This window comes from Mobula hypostoma, chromosome 1 (genome assembly GCF_963921235.1).
Source record: "Mobula hypostoma chromosome 1, sMobHyp1.1, whole genome shotgun sequence".
Lineage (NCBI taxonomy): Eukaryota > Metazoa > Chordata > Chondrichthyes > Myliobatiformes > Myliobatidae > Mobula > Mobula hypostoma.
The window spans coordinates 224,571,945-224,598,487 of record NC_086097.1 but is presented as its reverse complement, the minus strand read 5'-3'; the positions used below and the strand labels follow the sequence as shown (position 1 = coordinate 224,598,487).

The window sequence follows — 26,543 nt, the reverse complement described above, 5'->3', positions numbered from 1 at the left end:
TGGATCTCCAGGCAAATTAAATTTTAAAAATGTGCAGGCTTTATTTAAAAAAAATGGCAGATTAGTTAACCAAAACAGTGAGTTGCTTAAATGGTGGAAAAATATCTTCAATAAAAATTGAGATTTTGGACAATCATAATGGTCTCCTTAGAAATTCAATATAAGACATCTTTGTTCTTTACATTCCCTGGCAATGGTGTGCTAACAGTCTTCCAAATAACAAAGTAGTTCCTTTCACAAGCAGAAAGAACTTAAAAGTTAAAGAGAGGTCCATTTTTAAAGCTCAATCCACATTTACACATAGTACAGATTTCTTAATCAATGCATGCAGCGAACCACTGTTACCAGAAGGTGAAACTGATCATTTATGAATGTGGTAAATAGTTAATGATGCTCAGGAAAAGCCTTCTGTTTTGAGCATGATGCATTTCAATATTTTAATGAAAACATGCATTTTGTGGCATTTTCCTTCTGTGTTATAATTAGATTCCACTTAGAAGGTTTGTGTTCACCAATATAATAGGTAAACTATGCTGAACACCCAGCTGCCGCAGCACAGAAGCCCATTTTTGCATTACTTAAAAGGAGACTGGCACACCCAGTAGAGTTCACCAGTGTGAACTGGACCCAAGATGAACCTATTTGAATAACAGCCTTTCTGATAGTTCTCCATCAGTACCATCAGCCACCTTTTTCTTTCCCCCACCTCAAATTTCATGACTCCACCCCCCACCTACAATTTGTCAGATCAACCTCAATCTCTCTTTCCAACAGCCCCAGCACAAATTTTACCACAAGCCCCACATCAATCAAGCACAGCTCACGACGTTGCTATGCTCGCCCCTCGGATGATCATACTTGTCCCTCCAATTCCCAATCTCACAAAACCAACCAGCTCCCCAGCCCTCCCTATGGCATGATAGCCTGGTCCCTGCATTTACAGGAGCTCCTTAACTTAGTCACAAAGATAAAGTGAATGAAGGAAAGGCCTTTCTCCACGTAACACTATTCCAGAGATCTCAGGCCCTTCATCCCATTCTCTACAGTGTTTTTCAATGGTAGTTCATCAACCAACACAATTGTTCATGCTGCCTCATTTAATGCATGTTTCAGCCTCTGAGCCCAAAGCTGTTCAAGGAGTTTCTTTTGAGACCACCAAGGACATTCTTTTCATAATGGAACTGCTTCTTCTCATCTACTGCACTAACGTATTATCATTCCAAGCATAGTCTGCCTGCCCTTCCAAGTTATCCAGAGTTCTGCAGATGGCTACCAGAACCAAATGAGATAATGCAAAAATCAGTGGAGTGCTAACGTTGAACCATTGTTTAAAAAGGGAGAAAGGGATAAATTGATTTGTAAATTTAACTTCAAAAAAATGGGCATATTATTGGATTCCAATGAGGGATAGTAGAATTCTTCAGTTAGAATGGTACAGACTAATCATGAATGGATTTGTTAAGGGAAGTTCTGACTTATTTAGCTGAATTTAGCTTAAGTTGGCAAAAGGAAAGCTTGATTAAGGCAGTGTATTTGATCTACTTTACATGGAGTTAAGCAAAGTTTGTGAAAAGGTTCCACATAACAGTCTTTTTGAAAAGGTAACAGCAGATAGGATCAAAGGGAGAAGAGAAAATTATGTCAAAAACTGGCTCCTGGCAGAAAAAAAGAATAATAATGATCAACTTTGTTTCAGTGACTGGGAGACCATCACTGAAGAGTCCATGGGGCTCCTTACTTCCTTTGTTTCTGACCTGTATAATAATGCTTCAATTTAAATACAGGCTTAGTGATAAGGGTACTTTCAGCTGATAAAGAATTGGATAGTGTTTTGCACAGCTTTGTTGGGAATATTTATGAGGCAATGTTATAATCTCTGAATTACATTGAGGGGTTAATAAATCAAATCACAAGGCATATGCAGTGTATCACAAACCCAAGGTTGCAAGTGCGCGATTCAAATGGCACACCTCCAAGAAACCACTGCTCATTAAGTTGTCTCAACTGCAAGTTCAAAAGTAGAAAAGCCTCTGACTTTGTACTCCTTGCATTCTTAGCAGCAGAATGGAAATAGCATTTGATTGCCCAATTAAATTTAATTGACTGGAAAATTATGCATTACCTGCAACTGAATTTCCAAAATTAACTTTTCCAAATTGATTTCTGACCACTAAAAATCAGCAAATCAAAGGGTAACCACAACACTTCTGAATTAATGAAGTCCAAAATAAGCATTTTTGGGCGGGGTTCTCATAATACATTTTTCTTGCACTGATGAACACAAAAAGCTTGCCTCTTATTGATGTTTCACCACATGACACCATATTTTTTTTGTAAACTTGTCACTTTGAACATTGAGAATCACAACTGATTCAATATGGCAACGTCCTGCTTGGCAGAGGGGTTTGAACAATGTGATGTCATCTTTTGACACGGTTTTAAAGGGGTGTGGTAGAATTAAGAGCCCTTCCAAAGAAAGAACTGGAAAAAATATGCTGGCATAAAACACACTTTCTGGTTTAGCCATCTATCAAATGTGCAAAAGACTATGAGAATTAGATTTAGAATCAGAATCAGGTTTATTATGACATGAAATCTGTTGTCTTATAGTGGCAATCTTTCTGAATGTCCCTGTTATTTAGAAGCAACTTAAAAAGTAGACAAGGTTTAAAAAAAGATCAAACAGACTAAAAAAAAATTGAAAATAATATGTCTCAGGCTAAAAACAGGTTAGAATTCTTAAAACTAATTAAAAATGTTCAAATAAATTCACTTCATTAAAGTACGGTACAATTGACTACCCTTCACCCACTACAGTGGGGGAGTTGTAATCCTAGAAAACATGCCATATTGTGATTTTCACTAAGTCAAAGCTGCATCAGGAGCACAAGTGTCAAGAAATACAAGTATGGGAAAAAAAAATTAAAGCTTTGTTTACTTCCCCCTCGCGCTCTAACACCCGCACGTAAATTCTGTTGCAGCAAACTTTATGCTACATCTCAAATATTTATTTATATTTAAACAATACAGTGCAGAGTGGGCTCTTCCAGCCCCTCAAGCCACACCGCCCCCGCACCCCTCGATAACCCTGACTGAACCTAACCTAATCACGGAACAACTTACAATATCCAATTAACATATCCGGTACATCTTTGGACTGTGGCAGGAAACCGGAGCACCCAATAAAAACCCATGCATTCCACAGGGAAGACGTGAAGAGATTTCTTACAGACGGTGCTGGTATTGAACTCCGACACCCTGAGCTGTAATAGTTGCACGAACAGCTACATCACTGTGGTGCCTAGCATCTGGGGACTGACTTGTGAATTCTGCAGTGGCAAATTTCCGTAACCTCAAGGGCCATAACACAGTGGTTGCCTGTATACCATAAAGCATTTACCTCAAACAATCACAGCCATTCTCCTTCATAGAATTGAAAAGCTCACTGATCCAGCAGCAAGACTAATCTGGCACAGTACAATGGGCAGATTCCTTAGCATAAATATCTAGAAATTACTTTAAGTGCTTCATCACAGGACACAATTGGCAATGGAGAAAATACCAGAAAAGAAGGTCCAGCAAATTGAGGACTAGATTGTTTTTTCCAAGACGTTCCACTCTTACCAATTTCAGTGCAACTTCACCTGGTGTATTTTCAATTCGCACATTGTAAATCTAATAAGGATATAACTTTCTACAAACAATTTGAATTCTACCTAACACAATGAGAGGATGATACCTTGACAAAAGTATGTCAGTTAAAAAAGTGCTATCTCCCTGAAGATATCCTCACCTAATGAATTAAATTAGTCTTTTAGTTAAAAGGGGCAAAAATACACCTGTATATGTTCAGTGATTCTGAGTGTAAAGAGCAATTCCACATAAAATGCTTTACTGAATATTTATCAGGAAATGTGCTCTCCATACACAAGTTGGTTGCCTCCCCGCAAGAAAAAAAATCATCAGGTAATTACCCAAAAACAAGTCTTGCACATATTGAAAATGGAGCAATACTACCCCAGTCACAGACTGTTCCAGCTACTACTGTCCGGGAAACAGTATCGCAGCACAAAAGCCAGGACCAACAGGCTCCAGGACAGCTTCTTCCACCAGGCCATCAGACTGATTAATTCACGCTGATACAATTATATTTCTATGTTATATTGACTGTCCTGTTGTACATACTATTTATTACAAATTACTATAAATTGTACATTGCATGTTTAGTCAGAGACGCAATGTGAAGATACATCTTCCTCATGTATGTGAAGGATGTAATTAATAAAGTCAACTCAATAAGTATTATACTCATACTGCTCAATACATCACCAGAAACTGTCCTTAATAAAAACAAAATATCCACTTGGAAAAAAAGCAGTTGAACAAGGTAAAAACACCATAAACTGGCTCAACATCGATTTATAAATCCATGTGCAAGTGTTTATTATCTTATTGATTATTATCTACATTTCTACAACAAACTGAAGAAAAAATCTATTTTGTAGTACACATGATATTACAAACAAGACAGTTAACAAAATATATGGTTGTGTCAATTTAAATTCTTCTCTTCACCTGTGTAGACAAAAGAAAGTTAATATGACAGCATAGATGAACCTTAGTATAAATTAAGATCATATCGATCACTTACCCCTGCATTCTTCTGCAGGGTAATATTCTGCTAGTTTGCTAGGTATGAGGGCTATAGTCGGGATGCAGGTCGATGGGACTAGGCAGGTTAACAATTCATCATGGACTTGATGGGCTGAAGGGCCTGTTTTGGAGTTGTAGTGTTCTATGACTCTACAACTCTAAATTAAACTGGTAACCCATTTATTTTTAAACTGATTAATCCCTTCACTAAAACAGTAGAGAGATGTGTCTATCTGCATCCTTATTGCACTGGCAATGTAACTCACTCTGCTAAACAACTATGTTCCAATTAAAAATAGTGAAAATAAAATGTATAATAAAGAGTAATTATTATCCTGCATTCACCAATCCCACAAACAATTTTGGATGAAGACCATTGCTGAAGTAGGCGAAAGGTTATATTAAGGAGGTCATAAATTATTCTAAGGAACAAAGTGTATTTAGCATAGCAGTAATTGTAGGAGAAAACTGTGAATGTAAGTCACCATTTCAGAAACTACTGCAGTTCTTATTTTTCCCCAATAGAAATAGCAACATCCTGTGAGCATGATTTTCTTCTGAAAAAGTTCATGTTCTGAAAGAACATACAAAATTTCATGTGGCTCATTATATAATAACCATTAGGAAACTTTAAATGCATATAACTCAATAACAGGAAGCTTATATTTCTCCCAGAAATCTAGCACAGGTCTAACCATAGGTAGAGCTGGAGATATTACTGGTCTCTTCCACAAAGGAAATATTATTTTACCAGGTGAGGAGTTGAAAGTGCAAAAAATCATGAGGTCCTTCTAAAGTTGAAGGTAACAGCTTATTCCATGACTTTGTAGTGTGATGACACAATATTCTAAATGTTCATTTGCATATTGGTGTTGCCAGTCTTATTAAAGAGCGATGCTTTGCTTGTGCACATCGCTGTACTAACACAAGACCTTAAATCCATAAGCAATAGGAGCATCCAGATATTTGGTCCATTGAGTCTTCTCCCCAGTTTCACCATGGTTGACCCACTGTTCCTCTCAGCCCCAATCGCCTGTCATCTCCCCGTATCCCTTCAAGCCCTGACCAATTAAGAATCTATCTCATAATGGCTGTTGACCCTATTTCTTGCCATAACATACAACATTCTTAACGTTGAATTTGATTTTGTAGGAGTTAAACAATTTTAAAACAGACTGTGTACACTTACCATATATTCCATATTAGATGCACTTGGTGATACTTGACTTCTCAGTTTATTATGCAGATCCAAGATTATTTGTCTATCATTATCTGTGATAGATCTCTTTGTTCTTCTGGAATTCCTCGGGGGTTCATGTGAATACGTATAATTTGACTTGAGTAGATCTAAAATACCAGCAGCTTTATGGTTTGTTTCCGCTGCCAAGCGTTCTTCGCGATCTTGTAAAAACTTTGCCAGCATTGCATCCAGTTCTGAAGTAACATTGGGGAGCATCATCGCAGCGGCGACTTGTGCAATAAACAGTAGGGCGGTCAGCCTCGCCCATTCCCACTCTGCACCCTTCATGATGGAACGCACTGGGATTATCTCCAAGGAAGTCGGGACCTGTCCAATTGCGAGGCTGCAATGAAAAGAGCGCGCTATCTGCAGGTTAGAGAGCTCCGTGCATCAGTTTTAACTGAATAAAAGCAAATCAGCAGGCTAATGCAGGGAGGAAAGTGTGCCGCTCGCGTTGTCATGGATACGTTCTAGGACGCCAGTAAATGCAACCGCTACTGACATTGAATGTCGTTATTTTTTTAAACTAAAAGCACAAAAGCGGGAAAATCAAGTTCACGTACACCTTGAGCTATGTCCTGGTTGTCAATTTGCCTGGGAGGCCGATCCACTGACCGGCCAGGAGCAGCTCAGGTCGGCGAGCAGCCGCATCCTTTCCCGAGGACCAGTGAAGAGTCTGGCAGGGAGGGAGAGCAGAGCAGCGCCCGATGCCCGCGGAGAATAATTAGCGATGGGGCGAGTGTGTCCGGACACTTACCTTCACCGTCCTCACAACCCTGGATAATGTGGAAGAGAGCAAGCCGTCGGGATTTGGTGGTGGTGGTGGTGGCGGTGGCGGTGTTGTTAATGGTGGAAGTCTGCGGGACCTGGGATGCTGCTGTTGCTACCACCGCGGCTCCTCTGCCGGCGCTGCGAGAGCGGACTGGCCGCGGCGCCTTTATCCGGAGCCGAGTGACGTGTCGAGCCGGGCCGGCTCCGCGCCGTGCTCGGGCAGCGCGCAGGGCGGCGGTCCAGACGTGGGGTGGGCCAGCGGGGGCTGAGTGGAGGGGCAATCCAATTAAAAAAGGGACAATCCAGTCTCGGCAAAGCAAGGAGTAGCCGCTGCAATTCACAGTATGAAAAGAACCATTTAGGGGAGAGGAAGAATTCAAGGAAAGGGGAACTCCGGAAGAAGTAGTAAACTGCCGAAAGGGACAATCCAGGACAAGAAATTGCATAGGGGTTGGGCAGCCTGCAGAGAGGGCAAGCGAGCAGACTCAGTTAGAAGTACAGTACTTCTAAATAAAGGGTAGACCGTGGACAATTTCCCCAGAATAGACGTTGATCAACATTAATGGGGGGGGGGAGTGCATTCAGAGAGGGGGGTGTAAATGAGGCTCAAGGAAACTAGAACAAAGAGCGAACTAACCAAAAAAAAACATAAGTCGAAAGAAAATAAAACGACAGGAATTTAGATATTTCAGGATTAGGTAGCATAAAGGCGCACGACTGGCAAGAAGAACAAGCCAGAACTAACAATGGAAAAAGAGCAAGATCTGGTAATCTCGAAGGTGTTTGGGGGGGGGGGGGGACGTTTAAAAGAACAATTTAGCCGACAGGACAAAACAGTAAGTTATTGCATGAGTAGCTGACTAGTCTAATTCAAAAAGATAGGAAAAAAATCCATAAGAAGGCAAACCGATGGTAATTTCAATGGACTACTCAGAGTTTAAATCAGAAAAGAGGAACAGTTCGAAGAAAACTGTAGGGCAGCAATCTCAACAGAGGGTTCGCTGAATAAAGGCAAAGTCCTTAAAATGTTCGGAAGAGCAGACAGTGTGGAGACCAAAGATGGAGTGCTGTAATGCAAAGCAGGGAGCAGATGACAGCTATCCTAAGAATGGAGCCAGCAGGGAGAAACAAAAGAGAAAAGTTTGTAAAATGGAATAATCTGGAGAAACTTGCAGCAGACAGACAATGCATAAAAGGTGGAGTGGGTGGGATTCAGATTTTGGTGGATTTACTTCAGAAGCAGATTGCTAATCTCTCCCAGAACCAGATCACATTTCCATTACAACCAGTTTACCTGTCTAATACCTCATTCACATTTTCAGAACCATCTAAGATGTTATTTTGTCAAATAGTACTGTTATTTTATTTATTTATTTTTCAGGATTGAGTCATCGTTGGAAAAGCCAACACATTTTACCTTTTCCTGATTGCCTTTGAACTGACTGGTTTGCTGCTCATTTCAGAGAGTACTTAAAAGTCAACTACATTGCTGGTTCTAGAGTTATGTATATGCTAGACCAGATAAGGCTGGCAAAATCCCTCCATTGAATAATATTAGTAAACTAGATAGTTTTCTTAATGACAATTCACCGTTTCCTAATTATTTGAAAGCAAATCGCAGCAACCAACCACCCCTTTATGGTCTCTGTCTATACTTCTCACTTCCTCAGTAAAGAAGTCACAATAATCAAAGACCCCCCACCCCACCTTAGACACCATCTCTTCTCCCCTTCCCCAAATGGCAGAAAATACAAAAGTCTGAAAACACAAAACCACTCTGAGTACAGCTTCTGTTATCAGATCCCTAAACAGACCGTTGTATTATAAAATGGATTCTTGGTCTCACAATCTATCTTGTTACAATCTTGCACTTTATCATTTACCTGCAATGCATTCTTTCAGTAGCTTTACCACTCTATTCTGCATTGTTATTCTTTTACCTAGCTCAATACACTGTAATGATTTGACCTGTATAAACTATATGCAAGACAAGCTTTACAATATGTTGGTACTTGTGACAGTAATAAACCAACACCAATAAGCCAATACAGTATTGGGTCTTCAAGTGGAAATGCTGCAACTGTGCTAAATCATACACAAAATGATTTTGTGTGCTTTTTACATATAAACATTGGTAAAATGAGGCAATTATTAGGGAGATTAGGAGACCGCTTCACTGAGCACTATGCTCAGTCCACCAGAAGAAGTGGGATCTCCCAGCGGCTACCCATTTTAGTTCTACTTCCCATTCCCATTCCGACATGTCAGTCCATGGTCTCCTCCACTGTCGCGATAAGGCCTCACTCAGGTTGCAGGAGCAACACCTTATATTCCATCTAGGTAGCTCCAACCTGGTGACATAAACATTGATTTCTCGAACTTCTGGTAATGCCCCTACTTCCCCATTCCCCACTCCCATTTCCCTCTCTCGTCTTATTTCCTTACCTGCTCATTACCTCCCTCTGGTGTTCCTCTTTCTTCCATAGCCTTCTGTCCTCTCCTATCAGACACCCCCCCTTCCCCAGCCCTGTACCTTTTTCACCAATACCCTCTTCTCCAGCTCTTTGCTTCACCCTTCCCCCTCCAGATTTCACCTATCACCTTTTATTTCTTCTTTCCCTCCCCCCACTTTCTTAATCTGACTCATCTTTTTTCCCTCCAGTCCCGATGAAGCCCGAAATATTGACTGTTCTTGTTTTCCATAGATGCTGCCTGGCCTGCTGAGTTCCTCCAGCATTTTCTGTGTGTGTTGCTGGGATTTCTAGCATCTGCAGATTTTCTCTTGTTTGCAATTATATATTAATCTTGCAGAATGAATGGGTAGAAATGGATAGGACAAGGGAATATGTGATTGAGTGACACCAGGGTTGTCCAAATGATTGCAATCGCAATGGAATCACCAGGTTAATAGATTAATAAGACAAGATGGAGAGAAAACAAAGGGAACCATTAAGACTGTGAGATGCAGGTCAAGACTATTACTGAGACCGAAAGGCAGAAATAGAATGCTGAAAGGACCATCAAGACAGGCAGTGTCTGTGCAGAGAGAAAACCTGAATTATTATTACAGACGGATATTCTTACAGAAAAGTGCCCATTATAATACAAGCAGAATTTGTGAGATACCTGAAATTGGTAAATTTGATATTGAAAAGATGTCCAGATGGACGATCAGGTTCTGCTTAACTTCCATCAGGGTGTTTCATGATTTCCAACATTTGCTGTTCTTTGATTTCATTTTTTTTTTGGTCAAAATGATGGCTTCTGGTCAATGGATCAATGATGGGAAATTAAGAGTTTGGCAGAGCATTTGTGAATGTGGAGCTAATGTAGCTCTGTCTCCAGAGGTGGAGCAGAAGGTGGGGTGGCCAGAAACAAAAGGTAATGTGTTATAAACACAGGGTTGAAGGAAACTGCTGAGGAAGTCACAGCAATCCTGATGCAGGGTCTCAGCCTGAAATGTTAACAAGCACCCGTTATATTCACAGATGCTGCTTGACCCGTTGAGTTCTTCTGGTATTCTGTTTGTGTTCCAGATTCCAGCATCTGCAGCGTCTTTGTCTTCAAGTGTGAAATCAATATTGTTGAATTAATCTGTTTAATTATATATAAAAGAATTTATATTATTTGCCCATTATCTATAGTTTATTGGTCAATACGTGGAACTGGGTGAAACACCAGCCCTGGAAACAATGGACTGCAAACAGTCTTTTGACAACCCTTGTCCTCCTGAACTGAGGAGACAGTTAAGAGTCAACACACACAAAGTGCTGGAGGAGCTTAGCAGGTCGGGCAGCATCTATGGAGAGGAGTAAACAGTTGTCAATTCGGGCTGAGACCCTTCATCAGGACTGGTAAGGAAGGGGGGAGAAGTCAGTATAAGAAGATGGGTGGAGGAGGAGGAGTACAAACTGGCAGGTGATAGGTGAAACTAGGTGAGGGGAAGGCTGGTGGCTGGGGAGGGGGTAATGAAGAAGCTGTGAGAGGATTGGTGAAAGAGGTAAACGTACAGTGACAGGGGTTTCATGGGGACACAAGAGACTACAGATGCTGGAATCTAGTGGGGAAAAAAAACAAACTACTGAAGATGTTTAGGCAGCACCTGTAGAGACAAAGAAATGGTCAACACTTTGAGTCAAGAGTGCATCTGGACTGAGGGTGTAAAGGGAAGGTAACCTGGTACCATTGCTGACTGGAAAATCGGGATTGTATTCACTGGTAGCACAACCAAATGAATGAGGGATCGGCCCTCTTCAACCTCAGTCCTGATTCAGGATTCAAACCTGAAAAGTCATCTTTGCACTCTGCTTGATCTCCTAAGTTCCTCCAGCAACCTGTTTTTTTGTAGTAATTTCATGGCATCAAGCCTAGGGGTGTTTGGTGATTCTACTGTAACCCCTCTATCAGTGCCGATCTCTGTTCTGCCGACTAGACTATTGCTCCTGCTTCTAAGAAGATGCAGCCTGAAGCCGGATCTTTTAGCCCCCAGAGTTTCTTGAAGTTGTCCTGTAGAGTCAAGTGAAGTCTCCTTCATTAAAACTCAACAGCCTTCTACCAACGTTGCTGCAGCAAAAGGCTAGTTCTCTATCGAAGCTTTAAGAAGGACAAAGGCACACAGAAAGCAGGCTGTATGGGGAAACACAAGGGTGATAAATTGGTATTTGCACCATTTTTTCAAGGGGTTGGGGATAGATTGTGTCCAAGGAAAACCAGCTGGATGGCAGTTCTCCGTAACACAAAACCACAGCATCTATGCATGCATCAGGAAACAGAAGGTGAATAAAAGGGCACAAGAAACAGCAGATTCTGGAAATCTGCAGCAAAATACAAATGAGCTGGAGGAGGAACTCAACAGATCAGACAGCGTCTATGTGGGGAAATGAACATTTGACTTTTCAGGTCAAGACAATTTTGTGTTTATTTACCAACTATTTTTTTCACATAAATCTCTGAGAGTACATTTTATTCCACTTCGCAATTTTTTTTTTTTTGGGTAGCAATTTGTGGATTCTGTAATGGGGAATTTCCAAAACCCGAACAGCCCTGACGTGAGAGTTGTCTGTATGGTTTTGGATATGGCTTCATCTTTAATATTTGTCTGGAATATTGATTTTGCCGGCATTTATTTTGGTAATCTGGTCAATTGGACATTGTGCTGGTCTGCGTCAGAGGGAAAGCGAGATGGGGACTATTGCGGAATTGGGAATCGGAATTGTATTCTTTGGCAGCACAGCCAAATCAACATGCAACAGACAGCAGGACAGGAAAGGAGCTGTCTCAGTTCTTTCATTCATTTTCGGGGTCATGACTACAATGGTGAGACCAGCGATTACTCTTAATCCCTAATTGTTCTTGAGAAATCGGTGGTGAGCCATCCCTTGAATTTCTGCAATCCTCCTGGCAAAAGTACCCCAACAGTGGGTTTATCTTCAAGTCAGGATGATAAGTGACTTAGAAGGCAATCTCCACAGGTTCCTTTGTCCATGAGGGTTTGTGAAGCAATGTCAGAGTAGCCTGGGTGATCATCTCTAGCAGTGCATCTCTAACATCCCCTCCAACATTGCCTTTTTGCTTTCTTTTCCTCTTCCACTTCCTCCACTTTTTGCTTCTACTATGCAGCTGCTGTATTGTCCAGCTGGTGGTAAAGTCTGAACATTCATTACCATGAGTGTAGCAACTTCTACTTTGAAAAAGGCACACTCGACGACTTCATGCCCAAGAAACAACTTTATCTTGAACTTCAAAACCATTATGTATATACAGAGGCTTTCACAACCCGTACAGCATGGCTGGCACACTAGACACAAAAACACACCGGAAGTAAAAAGAACGGAAGTAGAACCCTCCCCCATTATCCTACTTAGTATTAACTTACTTTTAATAATGCTCACGTTACAACACTTCTCCGCCTTTAAAATCCAATATCCCCAAATGTAAAAAACTAGGAAATAAAAGCTATGGTGTTATTAACTTGCATACCCCTGAAAACTTATACTGGTATCTCAACCACAGTTTATCAATACAAAACATCTGGAAAACATGACAGATTCAACATTCAATCTAACAACAACAAAAAAGAACTGTCTCGTCAAAGATTCCATCTGTCAGGAGGTTTACGAGTGCGCTGTGATCTGCCCGCTACCCACGGTGACCCGGCAGGCACCACTGGTGAGGGTGTTTTGGGTGGGTCTGGTGTTGGGGGCATGAGAGGGGTCTGTGTGTCTGCGTGAGAATGTCCATCCTCCTCAGGGGACCCCGACCCCTCTGCCAGTGTCTCGCCCTCTGGCAAAGTCACTGCTGGACATGCTTCCACCGTAGTCTGTCTCACAAATGGAAACTCCATGGAACTGTCTGCCTCTGAGCTGGTATCACGACGCAGGCGCACATGATCCTGATGTCTGCGGAAAACATGCCCATCAGTCAGCTTAACAACATAGGAGACGGGACCACTCTGCTTAAGAATAACCCCAGGCAGCTATTGCTGAGTGTTTCTCATATAGACACTGTCATCCGGTTTTAACTGTCTCTCTCACGCATGTTGATCATGTCCCTCCTTCTGCTTTTTCTGCTTTCTCTCCACTTTCGCCTTCATGTCCGGGCGCAGCAGGTCCAATCTTGACTTGGGCCTACACCCCATCAGCATCTCTGCTGGAGTGTGGGCAGTCGTAGTCTGTGGCGTGAGGCGGTATTTAAACAGGAAACGTGAAAGCCACATACCAAGACAGTCCCCGTCATCCGTTTCAGGCTTTCCTTCATTGTCTGAACAGCCCGCTCAGACAAACCATTGGGCCGTCCGAATGTGATGAATGCCATTCTGCTGCATGAACTCACTGATGAACATTGGGCCATATCAGTGACCAGAGTGTCAGGCAACCCGTGGACTGCAAACACTTGCCTGAGTTTGTCTATGGTTGAGGGGATGTGATGTTGCTCATGATGTGAGCTTCGATCCATTTAGAATGCGCATCTACCATGACAAGAAACATTTGCCCCATAAAAGAGCCAGCAAAGTCCAAATGTAGCCTAGACCACGGGTGGCCTGGCCGCTCCAATGGATGCAAAGGAGCTAGTGGTGACATAGTCTGACATTGCGTGCATGATTTTACCTTGTTCTCCAGATCTTGATCCATTCCTGGCCACCAAACATAGGATCTTGCTAGGCTTTTCATTCGAGACACTCGAGGGTAAGTCTCATGAATTTCCTCCACAATCTGTGAACGGCCAGGGGAAGGCACGATGACCCTCGCCCCCCCCCCCCAGAAAATGCAGCCATCCTGCAGACTGAGTTCTGTCTTGTGTTTGGCATAAGGCCTCAGTTCCTCTCCTTCCACGACTCTGGGCCAACCTTGTAAAAGAAAAGTCTTGACTTGGGACAGGACTGAGTCACTCTGTCCACTGCCTGATCTGGGTCGCCTTTACAGGTGTCTCTGACAGCCTTTCCAATGAAAACACAGTCTCTGGAGGCACATGTGTAGTAGCAGGTGTCTTGGGTAATGGTGGTCGACTCAGTGTATCAGCATTTGCATTATTCCCACCCGCTCTGTACACTATAGTGCACCGGTAGGCAGACAATGTAAGAGCCCAGCGCTGTATCCTGGCTGAGGCTAGTGGTGGGATGCTCTAGCCTCACTGAACAGGTTTATGGTCCATATAAATTGTAAATATGCGCCCATAAAGGTACTGATAAAAGCATTTGACCGCAAAAACAATGGCTAGACCTTCTTTGTCTAGCTGTGAATATCCCTTCTCAGCAGCTGTCAGGGTACGTGAAGCAAAGCCAATAGGCTTCTCTGAACGGTCCTCCATTACATGTGACAGAACTGCCCCGACTCCATAGGGTGAGGTATCGCATGCAAGGGTGATCTCCTTGTCTGGGTCATAGTGAACAAGCAGCTTCACTGAATGGAAGAGTTCTTTCACTTCCTTGAAAGCTTTCTCCTGCTCTTCACCCCACTGCCACTTAGTGTCATTGTGAAGCAGTGGGGTCAAAACCTTGAGAGGTCAGGAAGAAACTTGCCATAATAATTCACCATGCCCAAAAATGATCTGAGTTCCATGATGGTCTTGGGGCTTGGGGCCTCCCTAATAGCTCTCACTTTTTCCTCCACAGAGCAAAGCCCCTCAGCTGTGATCTTGTGTCCCAGGTAAGTCACACTCAATGCCAGGAACACATATTTTCTGCGTTTCAACCACAGCCCTGTGTCTGAGAGCCTCTTCAGCACCCGTTCTAAATTAGCTAGATGCTCCACCTCCATAGCCCCCATGATCAAAATATCATCAAGGTACACTGCTACGTGTGGAAACCCCTGCAGCAAAGTGTCCATTGTCCTTTGGAAAATAGCAGGGCTGAACGCCACTCCAAACACCAGGCGATTGTACTTGAATAATCCCTTGTGCGTATTAATTGTGACGTATTCCTTTGAATTCTCGTCGAGCAGCAGCTGTTGGTAGGCGTGGCTCATGGCCAGCTTTGTGAACAGCTTACCCCCTGACAGGGTCACAAACAGGTCATCCACCCGTGGCAATGGGTACTCCTCCAGCCTAGAGACCCGATTCACCGTAAGCTTATAATCCCCACATATCCTCACCGTTTTGTCTGCCTTCAAAACTGGAACAATGGGAGCCAACCACTTTGAAAACTGGACGGGCTCAATAATGCCCAGCCTCTGTAAACGTTCCAGCTCTTCCTCGACTTTGCCTTTCATGGCAAAGGGCACCGACCTAGGCTTAAACAAAACATGGTGTAGCCTCAGGGTCGACATGGAGTTCCACTGTCACGCCTTTCAGTGTTCCCAGCTCATCCCCGAAAACATCACTGTAGTGCTGCAGAATGTCCTCCATCTTGTGTGCATACTTAATTTCATGCCAGTTTAGCCGGAGTTTGCGAAGCCAATCGCGACTCAAAAGGCTGGGCCCCCTGCCCTTAGCTTCAGCCTTCTGACCCCCGGCTGAAATGTCCACATATAACACTCCTAAATGAGGTATGGGCTCATAAGTTTGAGCTTTGATGGTCTAATGGGAGGCAGGTTGGACCCCCATGTAGGTCTCCTCACTGATGACTGATGCAGTAGCCCCTGAATCAATCTCAGACTTAATGTCCTTTCCCCTGACAGTGACTGTGGCATAAGTGCAGATTGTTATTAATGATTATGATATAGTTGGGATCACAGAGACATGGCTCCAGGGTGACCAGGGTGACCAGGGATGGGAGCTCAACGTTCAGGGATATTCAATATTCAGGAGGGATAGACACGAAGGAAGGGGAGGTGGGGTGGCGTTGCTGGTTAAAAAAGAGATTAACGCAATAGAAAGGAAGGACATAAGCCGGGAAGATGTGGAATCGATATGGGTAGAGCTGCGTAACACTAAGGGGCAGAAGACGCTGGTGGGAGTTGTGTACAGGCCACCTAACAGTAGTAGTGAGGTCGGAGATGGTATTAAACAGGAAATTAGAAATGTGTGCAATAAAGGAACAGCAGTTATAATGGGTGACTTCAATCTACATGTAGACTGGGTGAACCAAATTGGTAAAGGTGCTGAGGAAGAGGATTTCTTGGAATGTATGCGGGATGGTTTTTTGAACCAACATGTCGAGGAACCGACTAGAGAGCAGGCTATTCTGGACTGGGTTTTGAGCAATGAGGAAGGGTTAATTAGCGATCTTGTCGTGAGAGGCCCCTTGGGTAAGAGTGACCATAATATGGTGGAATTCTTCATTAACATGGAGAGTGACGTAGTTAATTCAGAAACAAAGGTTCTGAACTTAAAGAGGGGTAACTTTGAAGGTATGAGACATGAATTAGCTAAGATAGACTGGCAAATGACACTTCAAGGATTGACGGTGGATATGCAATGGCAGGCATTTAAAGGTTGCATGGATGAACTACAACAATTGTTCATCCCAGTTTGGCAAAAGAATAAATCAAGGAAGGTAGTGCACCCGTGGCTGACAAGAGAAATTAGGGATAGTATCAATTCCAAAGAAGTAGCATACAAATTAGCCAGAGAAAGTGGCTCACCTGAGGACTGGGAGAAATTCAGAGTTCAGCAGAGGAGGACAAAGGGCTTAATTAGGAAGGGGAAAAAAGATTATGAGAGAAAACTGGCAGAGAACATAAAAACGGACTGTAAAAGCTTTTATAGATATGTAAAAAGGAAAAGACTGATAAAGACAAATGTAGGTCCCCTGCAAACAGAAACAGGTGAATTGATTATGGGGAGCAAGGACATGGCAGACCAATTGAATAATTACTTTGGTTCTGTCTTCACTAAGGAGGACATAAATAATCTTCCAGAAATAGTAAGGGACAGAGGGTCCAGTGAGATGGAGGAACTGAGCGAAATACATGTTAGTAGGGAAGTGGTGTTAGGTAAATTGAAGGGATTGAAGGCAGATAAATCCCCAGGGCCAGATGGTCTGCATCCCAGAGTGCTTAAGGAAGTGGCCCAAGAAATAGTGGATGCATTAGTGATAATTTTTCAAAACTCGTTAGATTCTGGACTAGTTCCTGAGGATTGGAGGGTGGCTAATGTAACCCCACTTTTTAAAAAAGGAGGGAGAGAGAAACCGGGGAATTATAGGCCGGTTAGCCTAACGTCGGTGGTGGGGAAACTGCTGGAGTCAGTTATCAAGGATGTGATAACAGCACATTTGGAAAGCGGTGAAATGATCGGACAAAGTCAGCATGGATTTGTGAAAGGAAAATCATGTCTGACGAATCTCATAGAATTTTTTGAGGATGTAACTAGTAGAGTGGATAGGGGAGAACCAGTGGATGTGGTATATTTGGATTTTCAAAAGGCTTTTGACAAGGTCCCACATAGGAGATTAGTGTGCAAACTTAAAGCACACGGTATTGGGGGTAAGGTATTGGTGTGGGTGGAGAATTGGTTAGCAGACAGGAAGCAAAGAGTGGGAATAAACGGGACCTTTTCAGAATGGCAGGCGGTGACTAGTGGGGTACCGCAAGGCTCAGTGCTGGGACCCCAGTTGTTTACAATATATATTAATGACTTGGATGAGGGAATTAAATGCAGCATCTCCAAGTTTGCGGATGACACGAAGCTGGGTGGCAGTGTTAGCAGTGAGGAGGATGCTAAGAGGATGCAGGGTGACTTGGATAGGTTGGGTGAGTGGGCAAACTCATGGCAGATGCAATTTAATGTGGATAAATGTGAAGTTATCCACTTTGGTGGCAAAAATAGGAAAACAGATTATTATCTGAATGGTGGCCGATTAGGAAAAGGGGAGGTGCAACGAGACCTGGGTGTCATTATACACCAGTCATTGAAAGTGGGCATGCAGGTACAGCAGGCGGTGAAAAAGGCGAACGGTATGCTGGCATTTATAGCGAGAGGATTCGAGTACAGGAGCAGGGAGGTACTACTGCAGTTGTACAAGGCCTTGGTGAGACCACACCTGGAGTATTGTGTGCAGTTTTGGTCCCCTAATCTGAGGAAAGACATCTTTGCCATAGAGGGAGTACAAAGAAGGTTCACCAGATTGATTCCTGGGATGGCAGGTCTTTCATATGAAGAAAGACTGGATGAACTGGGCTTGTACTCGTTGGAATTTAGAAGATTGAGGGGGGATCTGATTGAAACGTATAAGATCCTAAAGGGATTGGACAGGCTAGATGCAGGAAGATTGTTCCCGATGTTGGGGAGGTCTAGAACGAGGGGTCACAGTTTGAGGATAGAGGGGAAGCCTTTTAGGACCGAGGTTAGGAAAAACTTCTTCACACAGAGAGTGGTGAATCTGTGGAATTCTCTGCCACAGCAAACTGTTGAGGCCAGTTCATTAGCTATGTTTAAAAGGAAGTTAGATATGGCCCTTGTGGCTACAGGGGTCAGGGGGTATGGAGGGAAGGCTGGGTTCTGAGTTGGATGATCAGCCATGATCATAATAAATGGCGGTGCAGGCTCGAAGGGCCGAATGGCCTACTCCTGCACCTATTTTCTATGTTTCTATGTTTCTATAATATGGTTCAGGTGGTTCCTCATCTGTTTCCACTGCAAACATGTTGTAGGCACACGCTGCCTCTTCATCTGCTTCTTCTAGATGGTGTGTGGCTGCCTGAGCCTGTAGAGCTTTCCCCCGCCCAGGCTTAATCTTACCCTTCGAACTTCTGCACTTTTTAGCTAAATATCCCTTTTTGCTACAAGTATGGCAGACAGTAATTTTGAACTTGCAATCATTTGCATAGTGTGTCCCTCCACACCGGAAACATTCCACCCGCTTTGCCTGTTTACCAGTCTCCCTCCTGACTTGGTGCACTGCCACCGACTGCGACCCCCCATGTCCTTTCTGTATATCTTTGACATTATTAGCAGCCATCTCCATGCCTTGAGCAATCTCTAAGGCTTTCTTGAAAGTCAGCGGTGGGGTTTCCCCTAGCAGGCGGCGTTGTATGCGTCATTATTAATGCCGCATACCAATCGATCACAGAGCATGTTATGCAACACCGCTCTGAAATCACAATGCTCCAACAGCTGCTGAAGCTTGGCCACAAAACTGGCCACAGACTGACCTGGCTTCCTGAAACGGCTGTGAAACTTACACCGTTGGACTATCACAGAAGGTTTCAGATTGTAGTGGTTCCCCACGAGCTTGACCAGTTCATTATATGGAATGTCCCCCGGTTTCCGCTGTGCGGCTAAATTCCTTATCAGCTTGTAAGTCTTCGGCCCACACTCACTTAGGAGAATAGAGCACTTCTTAGCCTCCTCAGTAATTCCATTAGCACAGAAAAAGTGTCCCAACCTTTCCTCATACTCCGGCCAGTCCTCGTTTCCTTGCAGAAATTCCCCGATAGTTCCAAATGTAGCCATCTGAAACGCGAAGCTCCCATTCAAAAAACGTGCCAATACATTCACAAAACCAGTCCACCTCGTCGCCAAAACTATGTAGTAACTTCTGCTTTGAAAAAGGCACACTCGACAACTTCATGCCCAAGAAACAACTTTATCTCGAACTTCAAAACCGTTATGTATATACAGAGGCTTTCACAACCCGTACGGCATGGCAGGCACGCTATACACAAAAACACACTGGAAGTAAAAAGAAAGGAAGTAGAACCCCCCATTATCCTAATTAGTGTTAACTTACTTTTAATAATGCTCACATTACAACAATGAGGATGTGAAGCATACAGCAAGCCACCACAAGTCCTAAATCTAGTCTACTGAACATAGAACATAGCGCAGTATGGGTCCTCAGCCAATCTTTTAACCTACTTTAAGATCAATCTAACTCTTCTCTCCCTCATAGCTCTCCATTTTTCTTTCATCTGTGTGCCTATCATGCCAAGTAGCAAAATACTGCTTGAGCACAGCACAGTGGCTTAGCTAGAAGAACTGTTCCCTCACTGCACTAGTGACCCAGGTTCGCTGCTCACCTCTGATGCTGACTGTGTGGAATTTGGGCTTCCGCCTGTAACCACGTGGGTTTCCCTTGGGTACCAGAGTTTCCTTTCACATCCAAAGATATGTGAATTGGCAGATTGATTGGCCACTTTGTTTATCCCCAAGTGTGTAGGTGAGCTGTCGAATCTGGAGGAGTTGAGGGAAACTTGGGATGAATAAAATGGGATCATTGTTGGGTTTGTGTGAATGGGTACACGATATTTGGTGCACATGCGGTGGGCCAAAGCAAGGAGCCTGTCTCGGTTGTCTGTGACCATAAGATATAGCTAGTGAACCACATCTGGTTCCTCAAGCAACACACATCAAAGTTGCTGGTGAACGCAGCAGGCCAGGCAGCATCTCTAGGAAGAGGTACAGTCGACATTTTGGGCCAAGACCCTTCGTCAGGACATCAGGATGAAGGGTCTCGGCCCGAAATGTCGACTGTACCTCTTCCTAGAGACGCTGCCTGGCCTGCTGCGTTCACCAGCAACTTTGACGTGTGTTGCTTGAATTTCCAGCATCTGCAGAATTCCTCGTGCCTGGTTCCTCAATATCACTTCCCTGAATAAGAAGGCACAGCAGCACCTCCACTTTCTGAGGAGATTGAGGCGAGCGAGGCTGCCCCATTCCCCCTCCCCGCCCCCCCAGCATCTTACCTGAATTTTACAAGAGCACCATTGAAAGCGTCCTGACAAACTGCACCTCCATTTGGTATGAGAGCAGGGAACATCGGACTGGAATTTCCTACAAAGGACTGAGAGAATGGAAGACATTTATCAGGAGCACTGCATACGCAGGGCCCTTAGTATTATCAAGGATCCCACCCGTCCATCCAGCATCCTCAGACATTCTACCATCCAGCAGGAGATTCCGATGCACAAAGAGAAGAATGGTCAGGATGGGAAACAGTTTCTTTCCTCTGGCTTTTAGGTTTCTGAACTTCCAAGCACATCGCATTTGAAGTGTCACTGGATAATTTGTACTGCTCCCTACAATATTTAATCTGTACATTTTTTATTAATGCATAATTCATTTGAAGATTTAATTCTTACTTTCCTATGTTATTGTATGTTTTATCTGTGTTATGTGCATTACTGTGCCTTACACTCTGGTTCGGAGAATCGATGTCTCGTTTGACAGTGTACATGCGCCGTATATAGTTAAAAGACAATAAACTTGACTTGAATTCTTGTAGCCCAGAAGCCACTGTGACTTTGCAATGGAGAAATCAGCAACAATATCATAATATCACAATGTGACCTATACTGTATGTTGTGCTGTGGATAATCACTAGATTATTCTCATACAACATCTAGGTCAATGCAATAACTGAATTTCCTTCCGAACTGCAGTGCATATATGATGTCTGGAATACCGTCAAAGCCACTCCATGCCATATAGGGGGCTGCTGCAATAAAGTCAATTCTTTATACTCAATACAGCCATGGCCCTCTGACATAGTAAGCGACAAGCATCCGGTTCTTCTGAAATGGAGTGTCTGTGACCTCCCTAATGCAATATTAGATGATAAACTGGGATATGCCGCAGTCTACATCAATCCTGAAAGAAGCCTGATGTTTACTATTGGCAATGTTTACAGCTCAGCTGTGGGAGCTTTTGCTGCAATATGTGAGATGTGTCAGTGAAGAGTTTTTAACTGAACTACAGACACCTCATTCACTAACCTTCACAGAGATTTCAAGAGGAGAATTGTTCCCTGAAAGTACTGGGCAGTTGTGGGCCTGTGTTCAAGGCTTTCTCCTCCTTGTTGTGCCTCATCTGCCTACCTTACTTGACTTCACCCATTCTGCCAATCACTCTCCACTAAGGAGTATCCTTTGTCAGCATCCAGCTGATTATTAACACAATCTCCTTCGGTTCCTACCATGAGATAATATACCAATCTTACCATTTTCAACAAGATCTAGAACCACCAATCACCAAGCCACCAAATCTAAGCAATACTCTATAAACTCACTCATGTAACTTAAGTATACAAAATTATCTTATTTTTGGTACAAATGTGAGTTACTACTTGCTGACGAATCTTCCAGATCTGTTGGAGACCTAGCACTTGCTGCATTGCTGCATTCTAATTTGGCAGAATTGCTATTAAGTCAGTGTTTCAATCTGACTGATGCCAGAATCTGCCCACTCTCCATGTTCAAGAAAAGCTTTAGAGCTGCACACTCTAATGTCCTTCACAATATAACAACCATCATGACCATAAATATGCACACACAATGGATGATCTCTTAAAATCAAATTGACTCTAATAGCAACAAATCTGCTTTTTTCCAGCTATGTAATCTATGGTGATAAATAACAATAGCAAAACTACACAGCTTCAGTTCTGAAAGCCTAGAACTAGTCCTAAAATTCAGTATTTCAGCTGTACTGTGTCACATCTTCGACTATTTAAAAACATCTTTTTAATTTGCTTTAATATAAGCCTGATGACCCTCACTCAATAATTCAGGAACAACTTCGTCCCCTCCACCATCCGTCAGATCTCTGAACGATCCATAAACACATGGACACTACCTCTTTATTCTTTTCTTTGCACTAATAATTTTATTTTGTAATTTATAATAACATTATATCTTTGCACTGTTTTGCTCCTGCAAAATAACAAATGTCATGTCCTATAAGTCAGTGATATCAAATCAGATTCTGATTTTTAGATTGCATTAAATATGAAAAGAATTGTAGCCATCTTGTGGATATTTGTTGTACTTACAACTAAATTAAAGGTCTCTGGTATATTGTCTGGAAAGACAGAAAAGAATAACAAGTGCTTTACAAAACTAAGAACTTAAGTGCTACTTGAATTAAATACACCATTTTCTTGTTAACAACCAAAATTTAATGTTTAAGGAGCAGGAAAAGATGAAAGAAATTTAATATTTTAAAACCAGAGTAGAAACTGATCATTGGTATGGCTGTTCTACAGCTTTAAATTGAGTGATAAAGCAAATTGTGAAGAAGATACAGAGAGTCTGTAGAGAGATATAGAAACATTAAGTGAGCGGGCAAGGGTCTGGCAGATGGAGTACAATGTTGGTAAATGCAAGGTCATCCACTTTGGAAGGAAAAATGGAGCAGATTATTGTTCAAATGGTAAAAACTTGCAGAGGGATTTGGGAGTGCTTATGCATGAATCACAAAAGATTGGTTTGCAGATGCAGCCGGCTATCAAGAAGGCAAATAGGATGTTGGCCTTCATGGCTAGAGGGATTAAATATAAGAACTGGGAGGTTATACTGCAACTATACAGGATACTGGTGAGGCCACACCTGGAGTACTGTGTGCAGTTCTGGTCTCCATACTTGAGGAAGGATACACTGGCTTTGGAGGTGGTGCAGAGGAGGTTCACCAGGTTGATTCCAGAGATGAAGGGATGAGACTATGAGGAGGGATTGAGTCACCTGGGACTGTACTCTCTGGAATTCAGAAGAATGAGATAAGATCTTATAGAAACATATAAGATTATCAAAGAGATAGTTAAGATAGAGGCAGGAAAGTTGTTTCCACTGGTGGGTGAGACTAGAACTAGTGGACATAGCCTCAAGATTTGGGAGAGTAGATATAGGATGGAGATGAGGGGGAACTGCTTCTCCCAGAGGGTGATGAATCTGTGGAATTCTCTGCCCAATGAAGTAGTGGGGACTACCTCAGTAAATATATTTAAGGCAAGGTTGGATAGATTTTTACATAGTATGTGTATTAAGGGTTATTGGTAAAAGGCAGGCAGGTGTTCAACGGGCCAGATGGCCTACTCCTGCTCCTGCTCCTATTTCTTATGTTCTTTAACTTTGAGCATGAAGGTATTCCTGAAAAATACATTGCCAGAATTAAATTAGGCTATTAGTATGCTCCAGATCATAAATTAAAACAGTAATCAGATATCTTAATTATGTCAAGTTATGACTAATGACTTTCTGACATCCTCAACAAGAAACTGGACTACACTGAGCTGTGCAGTTCTCGTACTTTCAGGACAGACTAGAACAGCAGTAAGGAGGTGACATTTTGGACAGAGCTCCTTCGTCAGGACTGGAAAGGAAGGGGAAGAAGCCAGTATCAGAATCAGGTTTATTATCACGGGCATGTGACTGAAATTTGTTAATTTCGCAGCAGCAGTTCAATGCAATACATGATCTAGTAGCGAGAGAAAAATAATAATAATAATAAATAAAATAAAATATAATAATAAATAAACAAGTAAATCAATTACGCATATTGAATAGATTTTTTTTAAAAATGCAAAAACAGAAATACTGTATATTAAAAAAAGTGAGGTAGTGTCCAAGGGTTCAATGTCCATTTAGGAATCGGATGACAGAGGGGAAGAAGCTGTTCCTGAGTCGCTGAGTGTGTGCCTTCAGGTTTTTGTATCTCCAACCTGATAGTAACAGTGAGAAAAGGGCATGTCCTGGCTGCTAGAGGTCCTTAATAATGGACGCTGCCTTTCTGAGACACCGCTCCCTAAAGATGTCCTGGATACTTTGTAGGCTAGTACCCAAGATGGAGCTGACTAGATTTACAACCTTCTGCAGCTTCTTTCGGTCCTGTGCAGTAGCCCCCCCATACCAGACAGTGATGCAGCCTGTCAGAATGCTTCCACGGTACAATTATAGAAGTTTTTGCCGAGGCTTTTGCTGCAACAGTGCCTGGGTCCTAGTACAAGGTACAATATGCGGTTTGAACAATTTAAATGATATACTAGAAAGACAGGGCATCGGGATCGGAGGCAAGAAGCGAATTTCTCTTGCATTCCCAAGATGTTCACTCCTCTCCTTCTTTGATGATGACGCTATGAAGACTGCCTCTGGCTGTGATCTCATGCCTGCTAATATGATACCGAGGCTCGGGCCTGCTCCGGGCTGCTTCGGCATTCTGATCTAAGGACTCATTATTGTTGCTCGCTTCGATTGTTTGCATGATACATGTTTTTTTTTCCCCTTTCCCTATGCGTTGGATGCTGGTCTTTTTTTTTTAAGTGGGTTCTTTTGGGTTTCTTGCTTTGTGGCTGCCTGTAAACAGACAAATCTTGAGGTTGTGTAATTCATACATTCTTTGATACTAAATGTACTTTGAAACTTTGAAAATACTGTAGATTCAGTAAAAGACAAGAATGAAGAAAGGTGAAGGTGTGAGGGTACTAATCAGTGAAGCTGTTGCTGGACCTAATGTACTTCTGCATTCAAAATCAGAATCTTTTTGCTTAGAGTTAAAGACCAGTGCCAGAACCCTAGAGTTGCTTTGTTTATACTACAGTGAATAAGATAGAGCAAGGCAAAGAGGGGAGGAAATTAGAAGGCAGATTGCTGAGAGATGTAAAAACTTTAGAATGGTGAGTTATTCAGTCATTCACAGAAAGCTTATCACTTTCTTCTTCTTACCCCATCTTAGCCCAGGGTGTTGGGACTGGAGGCAAAGGTTGGGACCGGTTCTGCCCTGTGGAGTTTACTCTGCTGTCCTTGGCACTGAGGCGATGCCCTGCTCTGGGCTTAGTGTCTGCCAGCTTCGCAGTGATTTGCCCCGCTGTGTAATGAACTGAGACTGAAGCTATGGGCCTGTTCCGGCTGCTCCAGCTGCTCCAGCCTTCAGCTCTATGGACTCAATTTTATTCAGAATGCTGTTGCATACTTTTATTGTTTGCGTGTTTTGTATTTTTTCTCTCTCTCTGCATTGGGTGCTAGTCTTTCTTTTCAATTGGGATCTTTGGGGTTTCTTGTTTTGCGGCTGCCTGTGAGCAGACGAATCTCAAGGTTGTGTAATTTATGTACACTTTGATAGTAAATGGACTTTGAATCTTTGAACTTTGAACCCTAGTGGAGCATGGGTCGCCAACAGCAGCTCTCCTGGGCCCCAGGTCAAGCCTACCTTTGAAGACTTCTCCCAGGGATGAGGTCTTTGGAGCTTCCATTGCTGTTTCTGTACTGCTGGGATTTCAGGAGATGGGGATGCTGGCCCCATGCCCAAAGTTCCTCCTTTCAGCACCAGGCAGGGGACGGTCCATGGCGGTGTTGAAAACTTTGCTACGTCAAGTAAATTTATTATGGTATTTGTTTCAGTATTTAGGTTGAAGTCATCACTAATAAGCTTCACTAAAGCAGATTAGATTCTAATGTGCAGGTCATTGGGATTTTGCAGAATTCTGCTATGTACACGTGGAACAAACAAAAATAATGTTCATTATTTGACTTTTGTGTAACATAACTGTCCATGTAAAGGCCAGCTTGGAAACTTGTGATGATACATAGTATGACAATTTAAAATTCTGAACATGTGAATGGAATTGATAACTGAGAAATTACAAATACATTTCTGCTCGTAAGTCAACTCTGACATTAATTTATTTCAAATGTTATGCTAACAAAATTCCAAGCTTTCATCATATCACAATATAGAGTGTAGTTTCTTGAAAGAGGATTTAAACTGATTATCCTCCTGTGATATCATTTAA

General features: G+C 42.7%; 1 protein-coding gene across 1 annotated transcript in view; it reads right to left on the bottom strand.

Moving 5' to 3' along the window:
* LOC134355412 (cysteine-rich secretory protein LCCL domain-containing 1-like) overlaps positions 1-6,721 on the bottom strand; it is a 43,231-nt gene extending 36,510 nt beyond the window's left edge. Inside the window, exons 1-2 of the mRNA XM_063065264.1 lie at positions 6,651-6,721; positions 5,843-6,236 (exon numbers count right to left, since the gene is read on the bottom strand). Of these exons, the coding sequence (XP_062921334.1) occupies positions 5,843-6,181 (339 nt within the window). The 5' untranslated portion in view covers positions 6,182-6,236; positions 6,651-6,721. The remainder of the gene's footprint in view (positions 1-5,842; positions 6,237-6,650) is intronic.
* Positions 6,722-26,543: the final 19,822 nt, after the last annotated feature.